Here is a 16,686-nt window from a genome sequence, read left to right on the forward strand (position 1 = left end):
GCTTCCAGACTTTCTAGAGAAGCCCCGCCACAGGAATTCCTGCCTTCTGAGGCTCGGGCTCTCCATGCCAGCCTCTCTCCTCTACCCTGCCCCCAGCCGTGCTCCATCCCCTGAGTCAGTCTCTGGCCTAGATGGCCCCCTGGAAGGTTGCTCCTTCATTCTCAAGTATTTGCTGACTATCCACACCACCAGCCCTGCCTCTCTGGGCAACACACTCTCTCTCTTCCCACAAGGCATCCAAACGTTCCCCCTACTTTTCAGACACCTCGTGCCTCTTTCCTTTCACACCCAGCAGAGGACCCCGCTGCCCACTCAGAGAGAGCACAGACACCGTCAGACTCATCAAACATGCAAGTTTACCTACAGCTGCACCCTCTCCCCGGAGAAGGCAATGGCACCCCACTCCAGTACTCCTGCCTGGAAAATCCCATGGACGGAGGATCCTGGTGGGCTGCCGTCTGTGGGGTCGCACAGAGTCAGACACGACTGAGGTGACTTAGCAGCCAGTGTTCTTGCCTGGAGAATCCCAGGGACGGCGGAGCCTGCTGGGCTGCCGTCTATGGCGTCGCACAGAGTCGGACACAACTGAAGCGACCTAGAAGCAGCAGCAGCAGCAGCACCCTCTCCCACTGACACATCAACTTAAAACTGCCGTTTGATTAGCAGGTCTTGGCCAACATTTTAAAATACAATAAAAAGAATAGAAAATAGCATCTACTGTATATCCCAAGAGTATCTGCTGTTTCTTAAAGCTTGTGTTTCAATTATGCATCTGTTACTATGAGTTGAGAGCAAAAGGTTTGCGTATGTTTGAAAACTTTCACAATAAAAAATTAATAGCACTGCCATAGAGAAAGCTGTCCTTCCCTTTATCCATGGCTAATCCTCACACCGGTGTTTTGTGTCCCATCTCCTCCAGTCATTTCAGGGCCCTTAGGTTATGTCTTCTTTTTTCCTGTAAAAACCAGAAATACCTTATTGGCCTCCCTGCACTGCTTATTTATTCCCTCCTCCCTCCTCACAAACTTCTCCAAAGAGTTATATGGATTCGGCATCTGCTCCCGTCTCTCCCTCTCACCTAACCCCTGCGGCCTTCTGCCCCCAGCACTCCTGGACACAGCTCTCCACAAAGTGACCAGTGACCGCTGAGCCCACATACCTAGAGGACACCTTCCAGGGCTCACTGACTCCATGTTCATTCCTGTTCCTCCTTCCAGCCAGAGCTCAACCCTGCCTGCTCCGGAAGACTTCACTGACCTCCCAACAAGGTCAAACCTCCCATGAGGGGCACCCACTGTTCCTCTGTCCTTCCCAACAGTTGTCAATTGTCACTGTTACGAGTTCACATTTGTGTAATTATCTGCCCCAGATTAGGCCTCCTCAAGGAGGAAAGGGACTCTGCCTATCTTGACGCACTTGGCAGCCGGAGAACCTCCCTGGCTCAGTGCTGGGCGTGGATCCATAAGCAGCAGCAGCCCCTGTGCTAGGTCTTAGGGGTCCAATGAGGAAGGGACATCCCAGAAAGTGACGGGAGCTGAGGAGGTGAAGAAAGCCAGGGGCAGAGGAGGAAGGCAGAAGCTGCTCCCATTCTGCTTCCCAGACCAAGGTGGAGCCTTTTCCAGAATAGCACGTGCCTGCACGGCTGACACCCCTCACTGGCTTTGTGTCAGAAGTCAGCCACCCAGACTGGAAAATTGGCTATATATTTCATACCTGACACGCAGAACTTGTAGTGAATCCTTTTAATCCACTACACATTCAATATTTGCTGAAAGATGAATAGGTCACACCTACTTCTGGAACCCAGCTACTAGAAAACAGAGCCTGGATTTGTTTATTTGCCCAGGAATGGCCTGCATAGGGTTCCTGATAAACACCAGAGAACACAAAAGGCCTCATTCTTTTCTATTTGACCACACCCAAAGACGGTTTTATTGTGTTACCTGCTTTCATTCCTCAGTTACTGATCTTCTGTGGCTTATCACTATACAAATATTCTCTTAAGGATGTTAAAGGATCAAATAAATACAGGAAGTATTTAAAACAGCAAACATAGTATGCAGATGCAACCAGAAACTTCAACCTGTGGGAAACTCTATTAAACAAATGATCATTTTTCTCAACAGAACACTTGAGAGAGAGAGGGGAAGGATTTAAAAGTGACTAAAGAGACATATTAACTAGGCACACTGTATAGAACTTGCTTGGATCCTTATTCACATAAAGTAATTTTAAAAAGGAAATTATAATCAGAGAAATGTGAATATTGGTTTGGATCAGTGGTTCCCCTAACAGCCTGAAACTCAGATAATAATGGAGAAACAGGCGCCACTTTTTTGGACTGTGGCTCAGCAGTAAAAGAATCTGCCTGCAATGCAGGAGACTTGCAGGAGATGCAAGTTCAATCCCTGGGTTGGGAAGATCCCCTGCAGGAAGAAATGGCAACCCACTCCAGCATTCTTGTCTGGAAAATCCAAAGGACAGAGGAGCCCGGTGGGCTGCAGTCCATAAGGTTGGAAAGAGTTGAACACGACTGAGTGACTAAACAACAACAACAAATAGTATTGTAGTTATGTTTTTAAAAAGACAGCTTTAATCTTTTTGAGATACATATTGAAATATTCGTGGATTGTAAAATATTAAATAATATAAAGTTTGGGATTCATTTTAAAATAAGCAAGTTAGAACCGGAAATGGAACAACTGATAGGTTTAAAATTGGGAAAAGAGTATGACAAGGCTGTATATTGTCACCCTGCTTATTTAATTTATATGCACAGTACATCATGAGAAATGCTTGGCTGGATGATTCACAAGCTGTAATCAAGACTGCCAGGAGAAATATCAGCAACCTCAGATATGCAGATGTTGCCACTCTAATGGCAGAAAGTGAAGAGGAACTAAAAAGCCTCTTGATGAAGGTGAAAGAGGAAAGTGAAAATGCTGGCTTGAAACTCAACATTAAAAAACTAAGATCATGGCATCCAATCCCATCACTTCATGGCAAATAGAAAGGGAAAAAGTGGAAGCAGTGACAGATTTTACTTTCTTGGGCTGCAAAATCACTGCAAATGGTGACTGCAGCCATGAAATTAAAAGATGCTTGCTCCTTGGAAGGAGAGCTATGACAAACCTAGGCAGCATATTAAAAAGCAGAGACATCACTTTGCTGACAAAGGTCCATATAGTCAAAGCTGTGGTTTTTCCAGTGGTCATGTACAGATGTGAGAGTTGGATCATAAAGAAGGTAGAGAGCCAAAGAATTGATGCTTTTGAACTGTGGTGCTGGAGAAGACTCTTGAGAGTCCCTTGGACAGAAAGGAGATCAATCCTGAATACTGATCCTAAAGGAAAATCAACCCTGAATAATCATTGGAAGGACTACTGCTAAAGCTGAAGCTCTAATACTTTTTCCACCTGATGTGAAGAGCTGACTCACTGGAAAAGATCCTGATGCTGGGAAAGACTGAAGGCAAAAGGAGAAAGAGATAACAGAGGATGAAGTGATTAGATAGCATCACTATCTCAATAGACATGGATTTGAGCAAACCCTGGGAAATATCGGAGGACAGAGGAGTGTGGCATGCTGCAGTCCATGAGGTCACAGAGAATCAGACACGACTTAGCAACTGAATAACAACAACAAAAAATCAGAGTAAGGTGGGGTGGGAAAGTGGCTAGGGTTTTAGAAGAAACCGGACTGCCAGTTGTGAATTGCTGAAGTTGGGTGATAGGTACATGTAAACACTCTCCTCTCTACTTTTTAAATGTTCAAAAAAAAAACAAACAAAAAAAAACGTATCTAACAAATAGAACCATTAAAGCATCTAAATTTTTGTTAAATAATTTTTAAAGTCTGGAACACATTACAATTCTTTCACTTTCCAAGATGTCTAATGGACAGCAGTTCTTCGATTCACAAGCTTTGTAAAGTATCCTTGAAAGCGGGATCCAGAACTCATGGGCAGCTTGCCTTCTGCCACATTTCCACTGTAAAGCATTACCCTGTTTCCTTCCATCAGAACAGGCATGTCCTTTTGAGGAGCTGGGGTCCTTTCAAGGATGCACACTGAATCAACTGCCCTCAAATGTCATAAAGAAGACACATATACAGCCTGTCAATGCCTTCCTACTTTTGAAATGTAGCTTTAAACCTATGTCTTGACCGTTACCTCCCTGGCTTGCAGCTGTGCTGGGGTCTGTCAAGAGCTGTCAAGCCGGACCGCCTTCATGATACAGTGGTTGAGAATCACCTGGGACAGAGGTTCATTCCCTGGTCTGGGAAGATCCCACATACCACAGAGCACCAAGCCCGTGTGCCACAACTACTGAGCCTGTGCTTTAGAGCCTGAGGGCTGCAACTGCTGAAGCCTGGGCACACCTACAGGCCATGCTCCACAACAAAAGCCACAAGAAGCCATGCACTGCAACGAAGAGTAGCTCCCATGGCAACTAGAGAAAGCCCGAGTGCAGCAACGAAGACCCAGCACAATCAAAAATAAATGATAAATACATTATAGATTATATATTACAAAAAAGAACAGTCAAGCCAGTGCTTCACAATGACCAGACTTCTGACCCCTGTCCATTCCCACTGGGGCCTCACATTAGTCTTTGAAGGCACCTCCCACACACTGATGGCAATCCACTCCAGTACTCTTGCTGGAAAATCCCATGGATGGAGGAGCCTGGTAGGCTACAGTCTGTGGGGTTGCAAAGAGTAGGACAAGACTGAGCGACTTCACTTTGTTTCTTTCTTTCTTTCCCACACCCTGGTCTGCAGGGTGACCCATTTATTCTTGCCCTTTACTGCCCCTTTCTCATTAAAGTCTGAACTAACCAACTTAAAATACTTGGAAACTTCCAAAATCTATTGGACCCTATCCCCAAACCGCTCACTGGGCATAAGTGAAGTTCTTCAAAGGGTTTAATGGCTTTCCATTCCACTTCAGATACAGACAACACTATCCCCTACCCCCAGGGTCACTGTAGCTAATTCAAAAACGTTGTCTCACTCCTGTTGCAACATCCAAGCCCAATAAACCTTGTTTGCTACAAACTTCTTTAACTGGAGATGGGACAGACTGTATTGCTGAAATACTTGGGTGAGGCAGGTCAGATTTTTCTCCCTAGCAAAATAAACTTCCTCTAAACCTTCCCTAAACCTTCCCTAGGGGCTTCCCGGATGGCTCAGACGGTAAAGCGTCTGCCTGCAGTGTGGGAGACCCGGGTTCGATCCCTGGGTTGGGAAGATTCCCCTGGAAAAGGAAATGGCAACCCACTCCAGTACTCTTGCCTGGAAAATTCCGTGGACTAAGGAGCCTGGTAGGCTACAGTCCATGGGGTCACAAAGAGTCGGAAACGACTGAGCGACTTCACTTCAAACCTTCCCTGGTTAAATCAATTCTTCACAAAATAAATCAGCAATTGCATTCCCCCATATGACTCAAAGACAAGATAACCAGTTATATTTCGTTCACCAGCCTTGAAAACATACTTCACACACACACAAAAGTCTCCATCTATCTTGTCCATGAAACAAAGCAAATTAAAATTTATCATATATACTACAAGCGCAAGCACAAGATGTTTTCAGCAACGTCATTTCCATCAGGTGCATGTCTACAAACACACAATAATTATAATTCCATCCCCAAGTGGAATCTGCCAAACAGTGTGACCTGCGCTGACTTTCAGCGGAGAAACTCGGGAATTTATGTTTGGTTTTCATTTTAAATGAGAAGGAAAGGAGGAGAGTGGGTACTGAAAAAGTGGGAGAGGAATCTTAATCCTCTCATTTCCTCCCATTTTTTTCTGCATCAAAATGCAGGTATATCAGTACCATTTCAAGTGACAGTTTCTCGGGCAGTTAACTACCCCGACAAAGGTTGGAAACCGGGGGTGGAGATAAGGGTAGAACCGGCGACAGTAAGGACGGGCAGGGTCAGAGGCCCCGGCGCTCAGCGGAGCACGCGAGGTGCCCCGCGCCGGCTGCCGGCCGCGCCCGGGTTCTCGCCCAGCCCGCTGTTCTGGGTTTTGCCAGCGATTGCGCCGTCCAGGCTGCCCACTCACACCTCTGGCTGGTCCCGACTTTAGGGGAGGCTCATTTACTTCCGGTGATAAATCCCTCCCATCACCTCTAAAAATAATGTAACATTTCCCCCATCACTTTCCTAACCACCGACGGCCCCACAGACTGCCGCGGAGTCCGGGGCTGGGGTTTCAGCCCCCCGCGCGGTCAGCAGCGGCCAGCTGTGCAGGGAGTGACGGCCCAGGGGGGTTAGGGCGTGGGAGGAAGAGGGAGGGGGTGTGGAGTCTCACCCTCCCCCCGCCCCCACTCCCCACCCCTTCGACTGCAGCAATTGGCAAAAAAAAAAAAAAAAAAAGAAATAGTAATCCGTTTTTAGACTCCTCCAGGGCCCCCTGGACCCGGCTGCAGTGAGGACCTCAGTCTCTCCCGTACGTGCCCTTCGCCTTCTCCCGCCCGGGTAACTGCCTTAGGGAATCCAGGAGCCCCAGGCCACGCGGAACTGCAGCGGCGCGGGGGTGGGTAGGAGGGTTTAGGGGCGGCAAGAATGGGTTGGGGGAAGGGGTGGTGGAAGGAAAAAGAAAAAAAAAAAACCAAGAGACATGCAAGCGGCTCCCTAGCCAGCTGTTCCAGCTGCCGCTTCCACCCGCGCCGGCCGGGCGGTGTAATATTCCCGCCCCCCCCATCTTTCTCACCACTACCTGTCCCCCCCACCCACCCACCACACGCACACATTCCCCCCACCAGTTGCGGATCTCCGGCCTGTAAGGGGGTAGTAGGGAGGAGCTGGGGGGGAGGGGGAGTCCTGCGAGTTTCTAACCTTGTTCTTATAAACAAACCCACATGTGCAGCTGCCGCTGCTGCAACTCACCCCACAATCCCGGATATAAGTCCTGCCCCTTTAAGAAGAAAAAAAGCTTCCCCCGCCTGCCTCCCACCCCACCCATCCACAAGGACCTTTGTCTCCCCACCCCCTCTGTCAGTCGGCCCCGCCCCACATCCCCGCCCCCTCCAGCGCAGAGGAACCAATGGGCGAAGAAAATAAGGCCGGGATCTGACGTCAGCATGCCCGGCCAATCACAGGGCGCGTTGGTGGGAGGCCTCGCGAAAGGGCGCGCCCGGAGGAAGGAAGGCAGGAGAAAGGAAGCTTGAAGTCAAGATGGAGACTAGTGGTTTGTCCGCCGCTGCCCTAGCGAACGGGGACTTGGGATCCCAGCGAGAGCGGACCCTGGTGCCCGAGCGGCTTCAGAAGCGAGAACATGAGCGGCAACTGGAGGTAGAAAGGCGGAAGCAAAAGCGGCAGGACCAGGAGGTGGAAGAGGAGAAGAGCGACTTTTTCGCCGCCGCCTTCGCTCGGGAGCGATCGGCCGTGGAAGAGCTTCTGGAAAGCGGGGAGTCCGTCGAGCGGCTGGAAGAGGCGGCCGCTCGGTTGCAGGGGCTTCAGAAACTTATAAACGACTCGGTTTTGTTCCTGGCCGCCTACGATTTGCGGCAAGCGCAAGAGGTGTTGGCGCGGCTGCAGGCGGCCCTGGCCAAGCGGCGCCAGGAGCTTCAGCCTAAGAAGCGTTTCGCTTTCAAGACCCGCAAGAAGGATGCTGCTTCAGCCACGCAAGTAGCTTCGGCTCCCGACGGCCTGGCGGCGGAAGGCAGCCTGACCTCCCCGCCGCCCTTGAAGGAGGAGGGAGATTTCGACTCCAGCTGGATCTGCGGCTTCTCCAATCTGCAGTCCCAAGTCTTGGAGAAGAGAGCTGAGGAGCTGCACCAGCAGGACGTCCTTTTGACCCAACTGAGAAACTGCACGATCAAACTCTACGGCAATCCCAACACCCTGCGGCTGACCAAGGCCCAAGGCTGTACGCTGCTCTGCGGCCCGGTGTCCACCTCCGTGTTCCTGGAGGACTGCAGTGACTGCGTGCTGGCCGTGGCCTGCCAGCAGCTCCGCGTACACACCACAAAAGACACCCGCATCTTCTTGCAGGTGACCAGCAGGGCCATCATGGAGGACTGCACCGGGATCCAGTTCGCCCCCTACACCTGGAGCTACCCGGGCATCGACAAGGACTTCGAGGGCTCCGGTTTAGACAAGAACAAAAATAACTGGAACAACGTTGACGATTTCAACTGGCTGGCCCGGGATGTGGCCTCTCCAAACTGGAATGTTCTTCCTGAAGAAGAGCGAAGCATCCAGTGGGACTAAGCAGTTGTCACTCTTCACTTCCACCAATACTTCCCTGTGGGACTGAGTCCGGCTCATGGGACCCCAAAGCTTACTGTCGTCATGCTATGTTTTCATTATTTTAAAACTTTGAGGTTGACTTTTGATTTCCATTAAATTTTTGGCAGGTGTAGCACTTTAAAGGATTTTTGCTATTTTGGTACTGCCTAGGACCTATTGTTAGACGGTCATACTTTGAAGCCATAAGGTGAAAAAGTGTGATTGTATGTTGGTTTTTAATGATTTTGTGGTGTTTAAAACTTATTACTTGATAAATTAGGCCTTTAATAAATATTTGTTTAATAAACGAATTCACTAGGGCTCTAGTAGGAGCCGGTTAGTCTTGTTTAATTAAACTGCCATTAACCAAGAGCTTTTTTGACTTGCAGGTTTAACTTCCATAAGTATTTTTTAGTGGATCGATGGAAGGACTCCTATCTGGTCTTCAGCTACATGTTGGCTTGGGTTTTTGGCATCCAGCTACTCATTGACTGACTTGAATCCAAAGTTTTGGCAGTGGGCTCCAAGAGCCTCATGAGTCTTAACCACGCATAAAGCCACAGTAGTTACAGCTACCAGTTTTTGCGCACTTAAAATGTTATTGACACCATTGTAAGCACCTAACTGGTGTAAACTTACTAAGTCCTCAAAATCTTGAGTTAAGTTCTGTTAACACAATTTTTCAAGTAAGGAAACAGGTAAGAAAGTTGCCCAAAGGCTACACAGCTGGAGTGGTGGGCTGGATTTGAAACCAGGTACTCTGGCTCAGGAGTCCAGCTTAACTACTAGATACTGATAATTGAGTTGGGAAGAAAGCTTCCAAAATTAAGAAGGGCAAATAGCTTTTGGCATAATAGTGCTAAGTATCTATTCTCATATACTAAAAGAACTGAGGCAAACATGGCTGAGTCTTAATTTTTCGACTCATTTTGCTGTTATTTTCTGCTGTTACAAATTTGGCTTTCTGCTCTGTACACTACGACTCATTATTAAATGGAAAGTTGTATGATTTTCAAAAAGCTTTTTTGGGTCTAGTGGCTTTGTAACTGGGTGTGCTTTTTATTTAATATCCACTACAAGTATTAAGGTGCTTAAATATCTCAAGTCTTTATATGTTTAATATTATATGTTCTCTTTTGTTCCAAAAAAGGATTTACAGTGGCTTCTAGGATATGTGAAATATAACAAAATGATAAATGAGAAGGAGGAACCAGGGTAGAGTGACAAACTGCATGCAGGTAGAAATGAAGCCAATAAACAAATGTAGCTGCCACACTCGGTTCCTTAGCTGGGTGTGAATGCAGATTATTTTTTTTCCTCAACCATTAACTGACTTGAAAAGGGATCCCAATCAGTTTCACAATTTGCATCATCTACAAACAAGAGGGAAAAATATTTACTTGGGAGAATTAATTCTGATAATAAAAAGAGACAACATATAATTAAATCCTCAACTTTACATTAGAAACTTGTATATCCTAAAGCTATACCCCTAGAGACTGATAGTTTACACAAGTGCACTAAGGATAAACCATGCTTAAATAAAAAAGGTTTAAAAAAAAAGAATAAACCATCCTTGTTTTTCTTTTTTGGCCACACAGCCTGGCATTCAGGATCTTAGTTCCCTGACCAGGGACTGAACCCAGGCCTTGGCAGTGAAAGCTTGGAGTCTTAACCACTGGACTGTCAGGGAATTACCCAAGAATAAACCATGCTTGTGACACTAATGGGCTTGCAATTCATTTCTGTGGACTGATCACTTTTATAGGAAAGTTTACTTTGCTAATTAAATCTAAAGAATAAAATACCTTGAATCTCTTGCAAACCTTATGGCAGTATGAACCATAGTAATGCTTGCTAATCTCAGCCTAGCTTTCTCTGCTGCTCAAAAAGCCTGTCCTGCCTTCCTGAATGATGCCAAGTCTCCTAGATCCTTTCCTACTTTCTTTTTTCAGCTTGTTGAGGGGACTTTAGTTCCCGGACCAGGATTGAACTCGGACCCCTGCAGTGGAATCCTAACCATTGGACCACCAGGGAAGTCCCAACCCCTTAAGTTCACAATTATGTACCTGTAACTCTGCCGACAACCCAACCGGCTATCCAACTAGCTCCCGCAATGTCCCTCAATATTTGAAAACATTTCCATCTTTGCTGATCTTCCTCACTAGAGGCATGTCTCTTGCCCAGAGCCTCCTCTTCCATTCATGGAACCAACCTCCTGTGGCTCTCACTCCCTTTCCACAGGCCTTTTTCTTTTAAGATATCCCATCCTGAGACCCTCCACCCTACATGTCACTGAATGACACTCCAGCTCCTTTCTTGTGTGTCTGACATCCTAAAACAGCTGTGTCCACTTACTCTATATCTACACTCTCTTTCAGTCTTTGTAATTTTAACTCTTCTCTGCTGAAAGTGCGCTTTGATGATCTTTGTTGCTTAGTTGCCCAGTTTTGTGACCTCATGGATTGGGATTTTCCCAGGCAAGAATACTGGAGTGGGTATATTAGTGGCTTGATCACCAAATCTGGCTCTTTCCCCTCCACTCAACTTAGCCTTTTTACTCTAGGTACAGTGGACTCTGTGTTTGAGGTACAGTTTATACTTATCCTTGAATTTCTCTCCTTGACCATAAGCTTTCTCTAACCTGTTTCCAGTAGGACGGCTTCCCTTCATTGGGATTCTGGTAATTTATAGCCTTTAAATGTAAGTGATGCCCAAAGTTTTGAGCATCAAAACTTAGCTTTTTTTTTTTTTTTAAATATTTACTTATTTGGCTGTGTTGGGTCTTAGTTGTAGCACACAGGACTTCCGTTGCTGCATGGGAGACCTTCATTACAGTATGCAGGGTCTTTAGTTTCAGCATGTGGGATCTAGTTCCCTGACCAGGGATTGAACCCAGACCCCCACATTGGGAGCACAGAGTTTTAACCACTGGACCACCAGCGCAGTCCCCTTTAGCTTCTTTCTGTATTAATTCTCTCAGAGCCTCAACTCTCAACCTATGTGCACAGTCTTGGGTTTGTGCCCCTAGCCTCAACCCATATTGGGCTTACCTGCCTTTCAGATTCCAAATTCTTTTTTTTTTCTGTTGTTTTCCTTTGGCTGTGATCTTAGTTCCCTAGCTAGGGCTAGAACCTGGGCCTACAGCAGTGAAAGTGCCACATCCTAACCAGTGGACCACCAGGAAATTCCCTCAAATTCCATATATTGTTAAAAATCTCCGTTTTTCACTTTTTCTCACCCAAGTTCCATGTTCAAGGATGTCACTCTTCTCCAGGCACCCAATGCTTACCAGGTCTAGTGTCAGACTTTATTTTTCTGGGCTCCAAAATCACTGCAGATGGTGACTGCAGCCATGAAATTAAAAGATGCTTACTCCTTGGAAGAAAAGTTATGACTAACCTAGATAGCATATTAAAAGCAGAGACATTACTTTGCTAACAAAGGTCCATCTAGTCAAAGCTATGGTTTTTCCAGTAGTCTTGTATGGAGGTAAGAGTTGGACTATAAAGAAAGCTGAGTGGAGAAATGATGCTTTTGAACTGTGGTGTTTGAGAAGACTCTTAAGAGTCCCTAGGACTGCAAGGAGATCCAACCAGTCCATCCTAAAAGAAATCAGTCCTGAATATTCATTGGAAGGACTGATGCTAAAGCTGAAACTCCAATACTTTAGCCACATGATGTGAAGAACTGACTCATTGGAAAAGACCCTGATGTTGGGGAAGATTGAAGGTGGGAGAAGGGGACAACAGAGGTTGGGATGGTTGGATGGCATCACCGACTCAATGGACATGAGTTTGAGTAAACTCCGGGAGTTGGTGATGGACAGGGAGCCCTGAGGTGCTGCAGTCCATGGGGTTGCAGAGTCTGATACGACTGAGCTGCTGAACTGAACTGAACTGTACTGAAGCTGGTGAAGTCCATGAGCAAGGCTGCTGCGAGAAAGTCACTAAGGAGTGGGGGACCAGATGACTTGGCAGACAAATTCAGGAATTTAAAAAACACTGGACAAGACAAGCACAACGTTTTTTGCAGTCTCCATCTGGTCCCCGAGTTGGCCAGTGATGAGTGATGCCCAGATCATGTCAGTTCCGTTCCCAGAAGGTCTCATCTGTTCATCCTGTCCTCTCAAGTCTGTCTGCTCTTTCAGGAAGATAGACCCTATCTCTCCCTTATGCTTAAACTGGGATGGATTTTTTTTTTTTACAAAGACAAAAACAAAACAAATCTATATTAAAGTCATACCCCTAAATTAAAATCATTGACTTAAAGTCGCTTTAGTTAAGTTTTTATTAAATCTAATGACCATCATCATTGCAGTGCGGGCATATTCACCAATTAGCGTAATGACCATATATTTTCACTAAGATCAACTCTGGAAAAGCAATAAAATTGCATAGCAGTCAAGCAATCAGAGCTTATTAAAGATCATTTATGATCAGTTATGTTAAATACAACAGTGCAGTATTAGATGCATGTGCGAGTGCTCAGGCCCTCAGTCGTGTCTGACTCTTTGCAACCCCATGGACTGTAGCCTGCCAGGCTCCTCTGTCCATGGAATCTTACAGACAAGAATACTGGAGTGGTTGACAGAAAACAACAAAATTCTGTAACGCAATTATCTTTCAATAAAAAAAATTAATTTAAAAAAGAATACTGGAGTGGATTGCCATTTCCTTCTCCAGGGGATCTTCCCAACCCAGGAATCCAACCTGTGGCTCCTGCATTGACAGGCAGATTGTTTACCACTAAGCCACCTGGGAAGCTCCCACGATATTATGTGAGTATTGTATAATTATAAAAGTGTCACTCCAGGGTCTCAACCACAAAAGAACAGGAGAAAATGGTCAATTTACTTAAAAGTTTTAATACTAAAGTTCTGACTGCCATGCAAGAGTCATTATTTAACAACAACAAAAAATAGTTGCGTTAATCAGGCAGAAATGAACAAAAACAGTAAGATGTAAAGATTCAACTTCCTATGGCTAATGTTACTTCTTAGTAATACAATGTTTTAGAAACATCATGGAATTACTGTAGCTCCACAGAAACTGGACAGCTAAATTACATTTAATTCAAAAGTTTTATTACCCACTCACACTACTTGATCCAGTACTCTTGTGGGGTCGCTAGGAGTCGGACACGACTGAGTGACTTCACTTTCACTTTTCATTTTCATGCATTGGAGAAGGAAATGGCAACCCACTCCAGTGTTCTTGCCTGGAGAATCTCAGGGACGGGGGAGCCTGGTGGGCTACTGTCTATGGGGTCGCTCAGAGTCGGACACGAGTGAAGCGCGGCAGCAGCACACTATTTGACTATTTTCTTCGCTTATAGAGAAAGTAAATTGGCCATTACAATTAGATGAATGGTCCATTATTTGCCATCTTTAAGTTTCAAAGAAGGACAGGGATGGACTTCCCTGGTGGTACAGTGGATAGGAATCCACCTGCCAATGCAGGGCACATGGGTTCGACCCTGGTCTGGGGAGATTCTACGTGCTGAAGAGCAACTAAGCCCGTCCACCACAGCTACTGAGCCCGTGTGCCTAGAGCCCATGCTCCAGAACAGGAAAGGCCACCACAATGAGAAGCTGGTGCCCTGCAACTAGAGAAAGCCCTCAGGCAGCAGCAAAGACCCAGTGCAGCCAAAAAGAAATAAATACATAGAAAAGGAAGGGCATGGACAATATGACACAAAAGCCATGTTCGATTCAGCTGAATAAATATTTGAGCATCCACTACACACCTTCTCCATGTTGGGCGCTAAGAGCACAAAGGTAAGCAAGGTAAGTGTGTGCTCTTCCTTGACGGAGGCTACAGCCTAGCTGAAGATCAGATAAATGAAAGAACAATCATGAGAGAGAAACCCTGAGGGCTCCAGTAGGGCCGTGCCCTACTAGTATAACTTCTCCTGGCTAGAAGCAACTTAAGCAAGTCTTCTGTATTAACCACCAACCCAGGGTCTGAGTTCCCTGGACGACAACACTGCCCACCACCTACTCAGATCTGCAGCAGTCACAGGAGGAGGCAGTTACTCTTCAGAGGCCTGCCTGCCAAAATTCCAGATGCTGTACACTCTGAACCTTGAGGACGGACAAGAACAAGCAAACAATTTGAAGCCATTTCCTCACCTGGTAACCAAACTCAGTATTCTGTGCAAGCATTTAAGTACTTTATTACAAAATATTTTTTAGTTTGTGTTTATTTCAGCAAGAAAGCTATACATAATTTTTGGAACTGATAACAAGGTAGATGTTTGATTCTGAGATGATAGAGCAATGGATTTTGAAAACAGATCATTCATGTACAGGCATCCAAAATTAAAATTTCCTTCTTTCTTTTGATCCCAGTGATTCACTTTTCTTCAGGGAGCAACCACCTTTAACCTGTTTCCTTTGTGTTTTTTTGGTCTGTGCAGTTACAAATTTATGTGCAATATACTTTTCTGTCCTCCCACCCCAGTAGAAGCACACTATGTGTACACTTGGGCACTTTGCCTTTGTCCTTAACATTAGATTGGAGATCTTCCCACATCAGCATGTAGCCATCTCATTCCCTTTAACTGCTGTAGTGTTCTGTTATGTGGAATGTGCCATACTTATTTAACCAGTCTCCAACTGATGAACATTTAGGTTGTTTGCAATCTTTACCCAGTAGAAAAATGCTATAATGAGTTTCCTCATACATGAATTATTTAGCATGTGTGCAGTGTATTAAGGAATAGGCTGCTGCTGCTAAGTCGCTTCAGTCGTGTCCGACTCTGTGCGACCCCATAGATGGCAGCCCAGCAGGCTCCGCAGTCCCTGGGATTCTCCAGGCAAGAATACTGGAGTGGGTTGCCATTTCCTTCTTCAAAATGCAATTGCTGGATCAATAGGTTATAAAACATTTATTATGTTGATTTGTTGTTTTTGAGTTCGTAAGTCGTGTCTGACTCTTTTCGACCCCATGGACTGCAGCATGCCAGTCTCTCCTGTCCTTTACCATCTCCTGGAGTTTGCTCAAATTCATGTCCATTGAGTCCGTGATGCTATTTAACCATTTCTTCCTCTGCCAACTTCTATGTTGACAGATATTATCAAATTGCCTTCTGAAGAGGTTTATCAATATACACGCTCACTATCAAAGATCGAGTGTGCTATTTCTTCACATCTTTACTGACATGCTGTGTTATCAAAGTTTTGGATCCTTGCCAATCTGAAAGTTACAAAATGTTATCTTCCTGTAATAGTAATTCTGTCCTAATTTGTCTCCCCAGCTCTAGTTTCTAAACCATTCTGCATGCAGCTGCCAAATTCGTTGTCTTAAAGCATGTTACTCCTGGTCTAAAACCTTCTGAGATTCCCAGAGCCTGCTAGATTGTCTGGCCTGGAAGGCAAGTACCTTCACCACCGGCTTTTAGCCTCCTGTTCCTACATGATGTTTTACTGTTTCATCACACACACTTCATGCTCCAACTAGTCTGAACTAATACCCATTAATCAAACACACGGTATCAGTGAGGGGCCTGGCAGGAAACAGATGGCATACTTGAAACGGATAATTTGAGAAGAGTCTAACACAGGAGCTATTTACAAAGCCATGGGCAGAGTTTAGGAAAAGTAATAACAGATAGTGCAACACCTGTTATCACTCCTAGGGCTGAAGGGACTATACTTTTCCCTGAACCCAGAAAGAGAGCACGCTACTGGACACAGTGGTGGCCTTCAGTGGACGGACGCAGCCAGTCTGCTGTGACCTGTAGGTGGGAGAGCAACATGAATTTCCAAACTCTCTCCCATGATGCCTTCCACTGGCTGAGCCCCATTAAAATTTTAGGGCAAGGAGGTCGGTTGATGCAGTCCCTATGGGTCAACCCCCAGAATACAGAGCTCCAGGGTGGAGGAAAGTGAAGGTTAGATTTGGAGGAACAAGTGGAATATATTTGGTACAAACACATTCTGCCATTCTTCCTGGCCTTTTCTCAAATAGTTCCCACACAGCTTGAGACCATGAGCACTTGCCAAAATTTTGCACAAACTAATTGCCACCTCCTCTGGGAAGTCTTCTAGGATTTCTCTCAGTCTCTTTGAGAACAAAGAATGCTATTTTGAGACAACAGGAGCAAGAAAAAAATAAATAAATGAGTCAGTCTCTGAGGCCAAGTTGCATTCTCCAGTAGGGGCAATTTTTGAGGGAAAGAAAAAGATGTGAAGAAATGGACAAGTGTAGGCCAATTCGGTTGACTTTCCTGTGATAACAGAACTTTAGAGGGCCTGGGAGCATGATCAGATACAGAGAATTAGGTCCAGCAATAATTTCAGCAATCAGTCTCTTTTAAGAAGTTTAAGAAAAGATATCAAAGGAAAAACTTCTCAGAAAGACCAAAGAATGACCTCTACAGGAAAAGAACAAGTGAAGCTTCCAGCACCAATACAAAATACCAAGACTCACACTGAAGTT

General features: G+C 45.6%; 1 protein-coding gene across 1 annotated transcript; it reads left to right on the plus strand.

Moving 5' to 3' along the window:
* The first annotated feature begins 7,126 nt into the window (after positions 1-7,126).
* On the plus strand, positions 7,127-8,553 carry TBCC (tubulin folding cofactor C). The gene has a single exon (XM_006069211.3). It carries the CDS (start codon positions 7,187-7,189, stop codon positions 8,222-8,224), a length of 1,038 nt encoding a protein of 345 aa, XP_006069273.3. The 5' UTR covers positions 7,127-7,186; the 3' UTR covers positions 8,225-8,553.
* The last annotated feature ends 8,133 nt before the right edge of the window (positions 8,554-16,686 follow it).

Source organism: Bubalus bubalis, chromosome 2, assembly GCF_019923935.1.
Source record: "Bubalus bubalis isolate 160015118507 breed Murrah chromosome 2, NDDB_SH_1, whole genome shotgun sequence".
NCBI lineage: Eukaryota > Metazoa > Chordata > Mammalia > Artiodactyla > Bovidae > Bubalus > Bubalus bubalis.

Bases quoted from the DNA above. Each gene is read 5' to 3' on its own strand.
- TBCC (XM_006069211.3), top strand. From the start codon at position 7,187: ATGGAGACTAGTGGTTTGTCCGCCGCTGCCCTAGCGAACGGGGACTTG.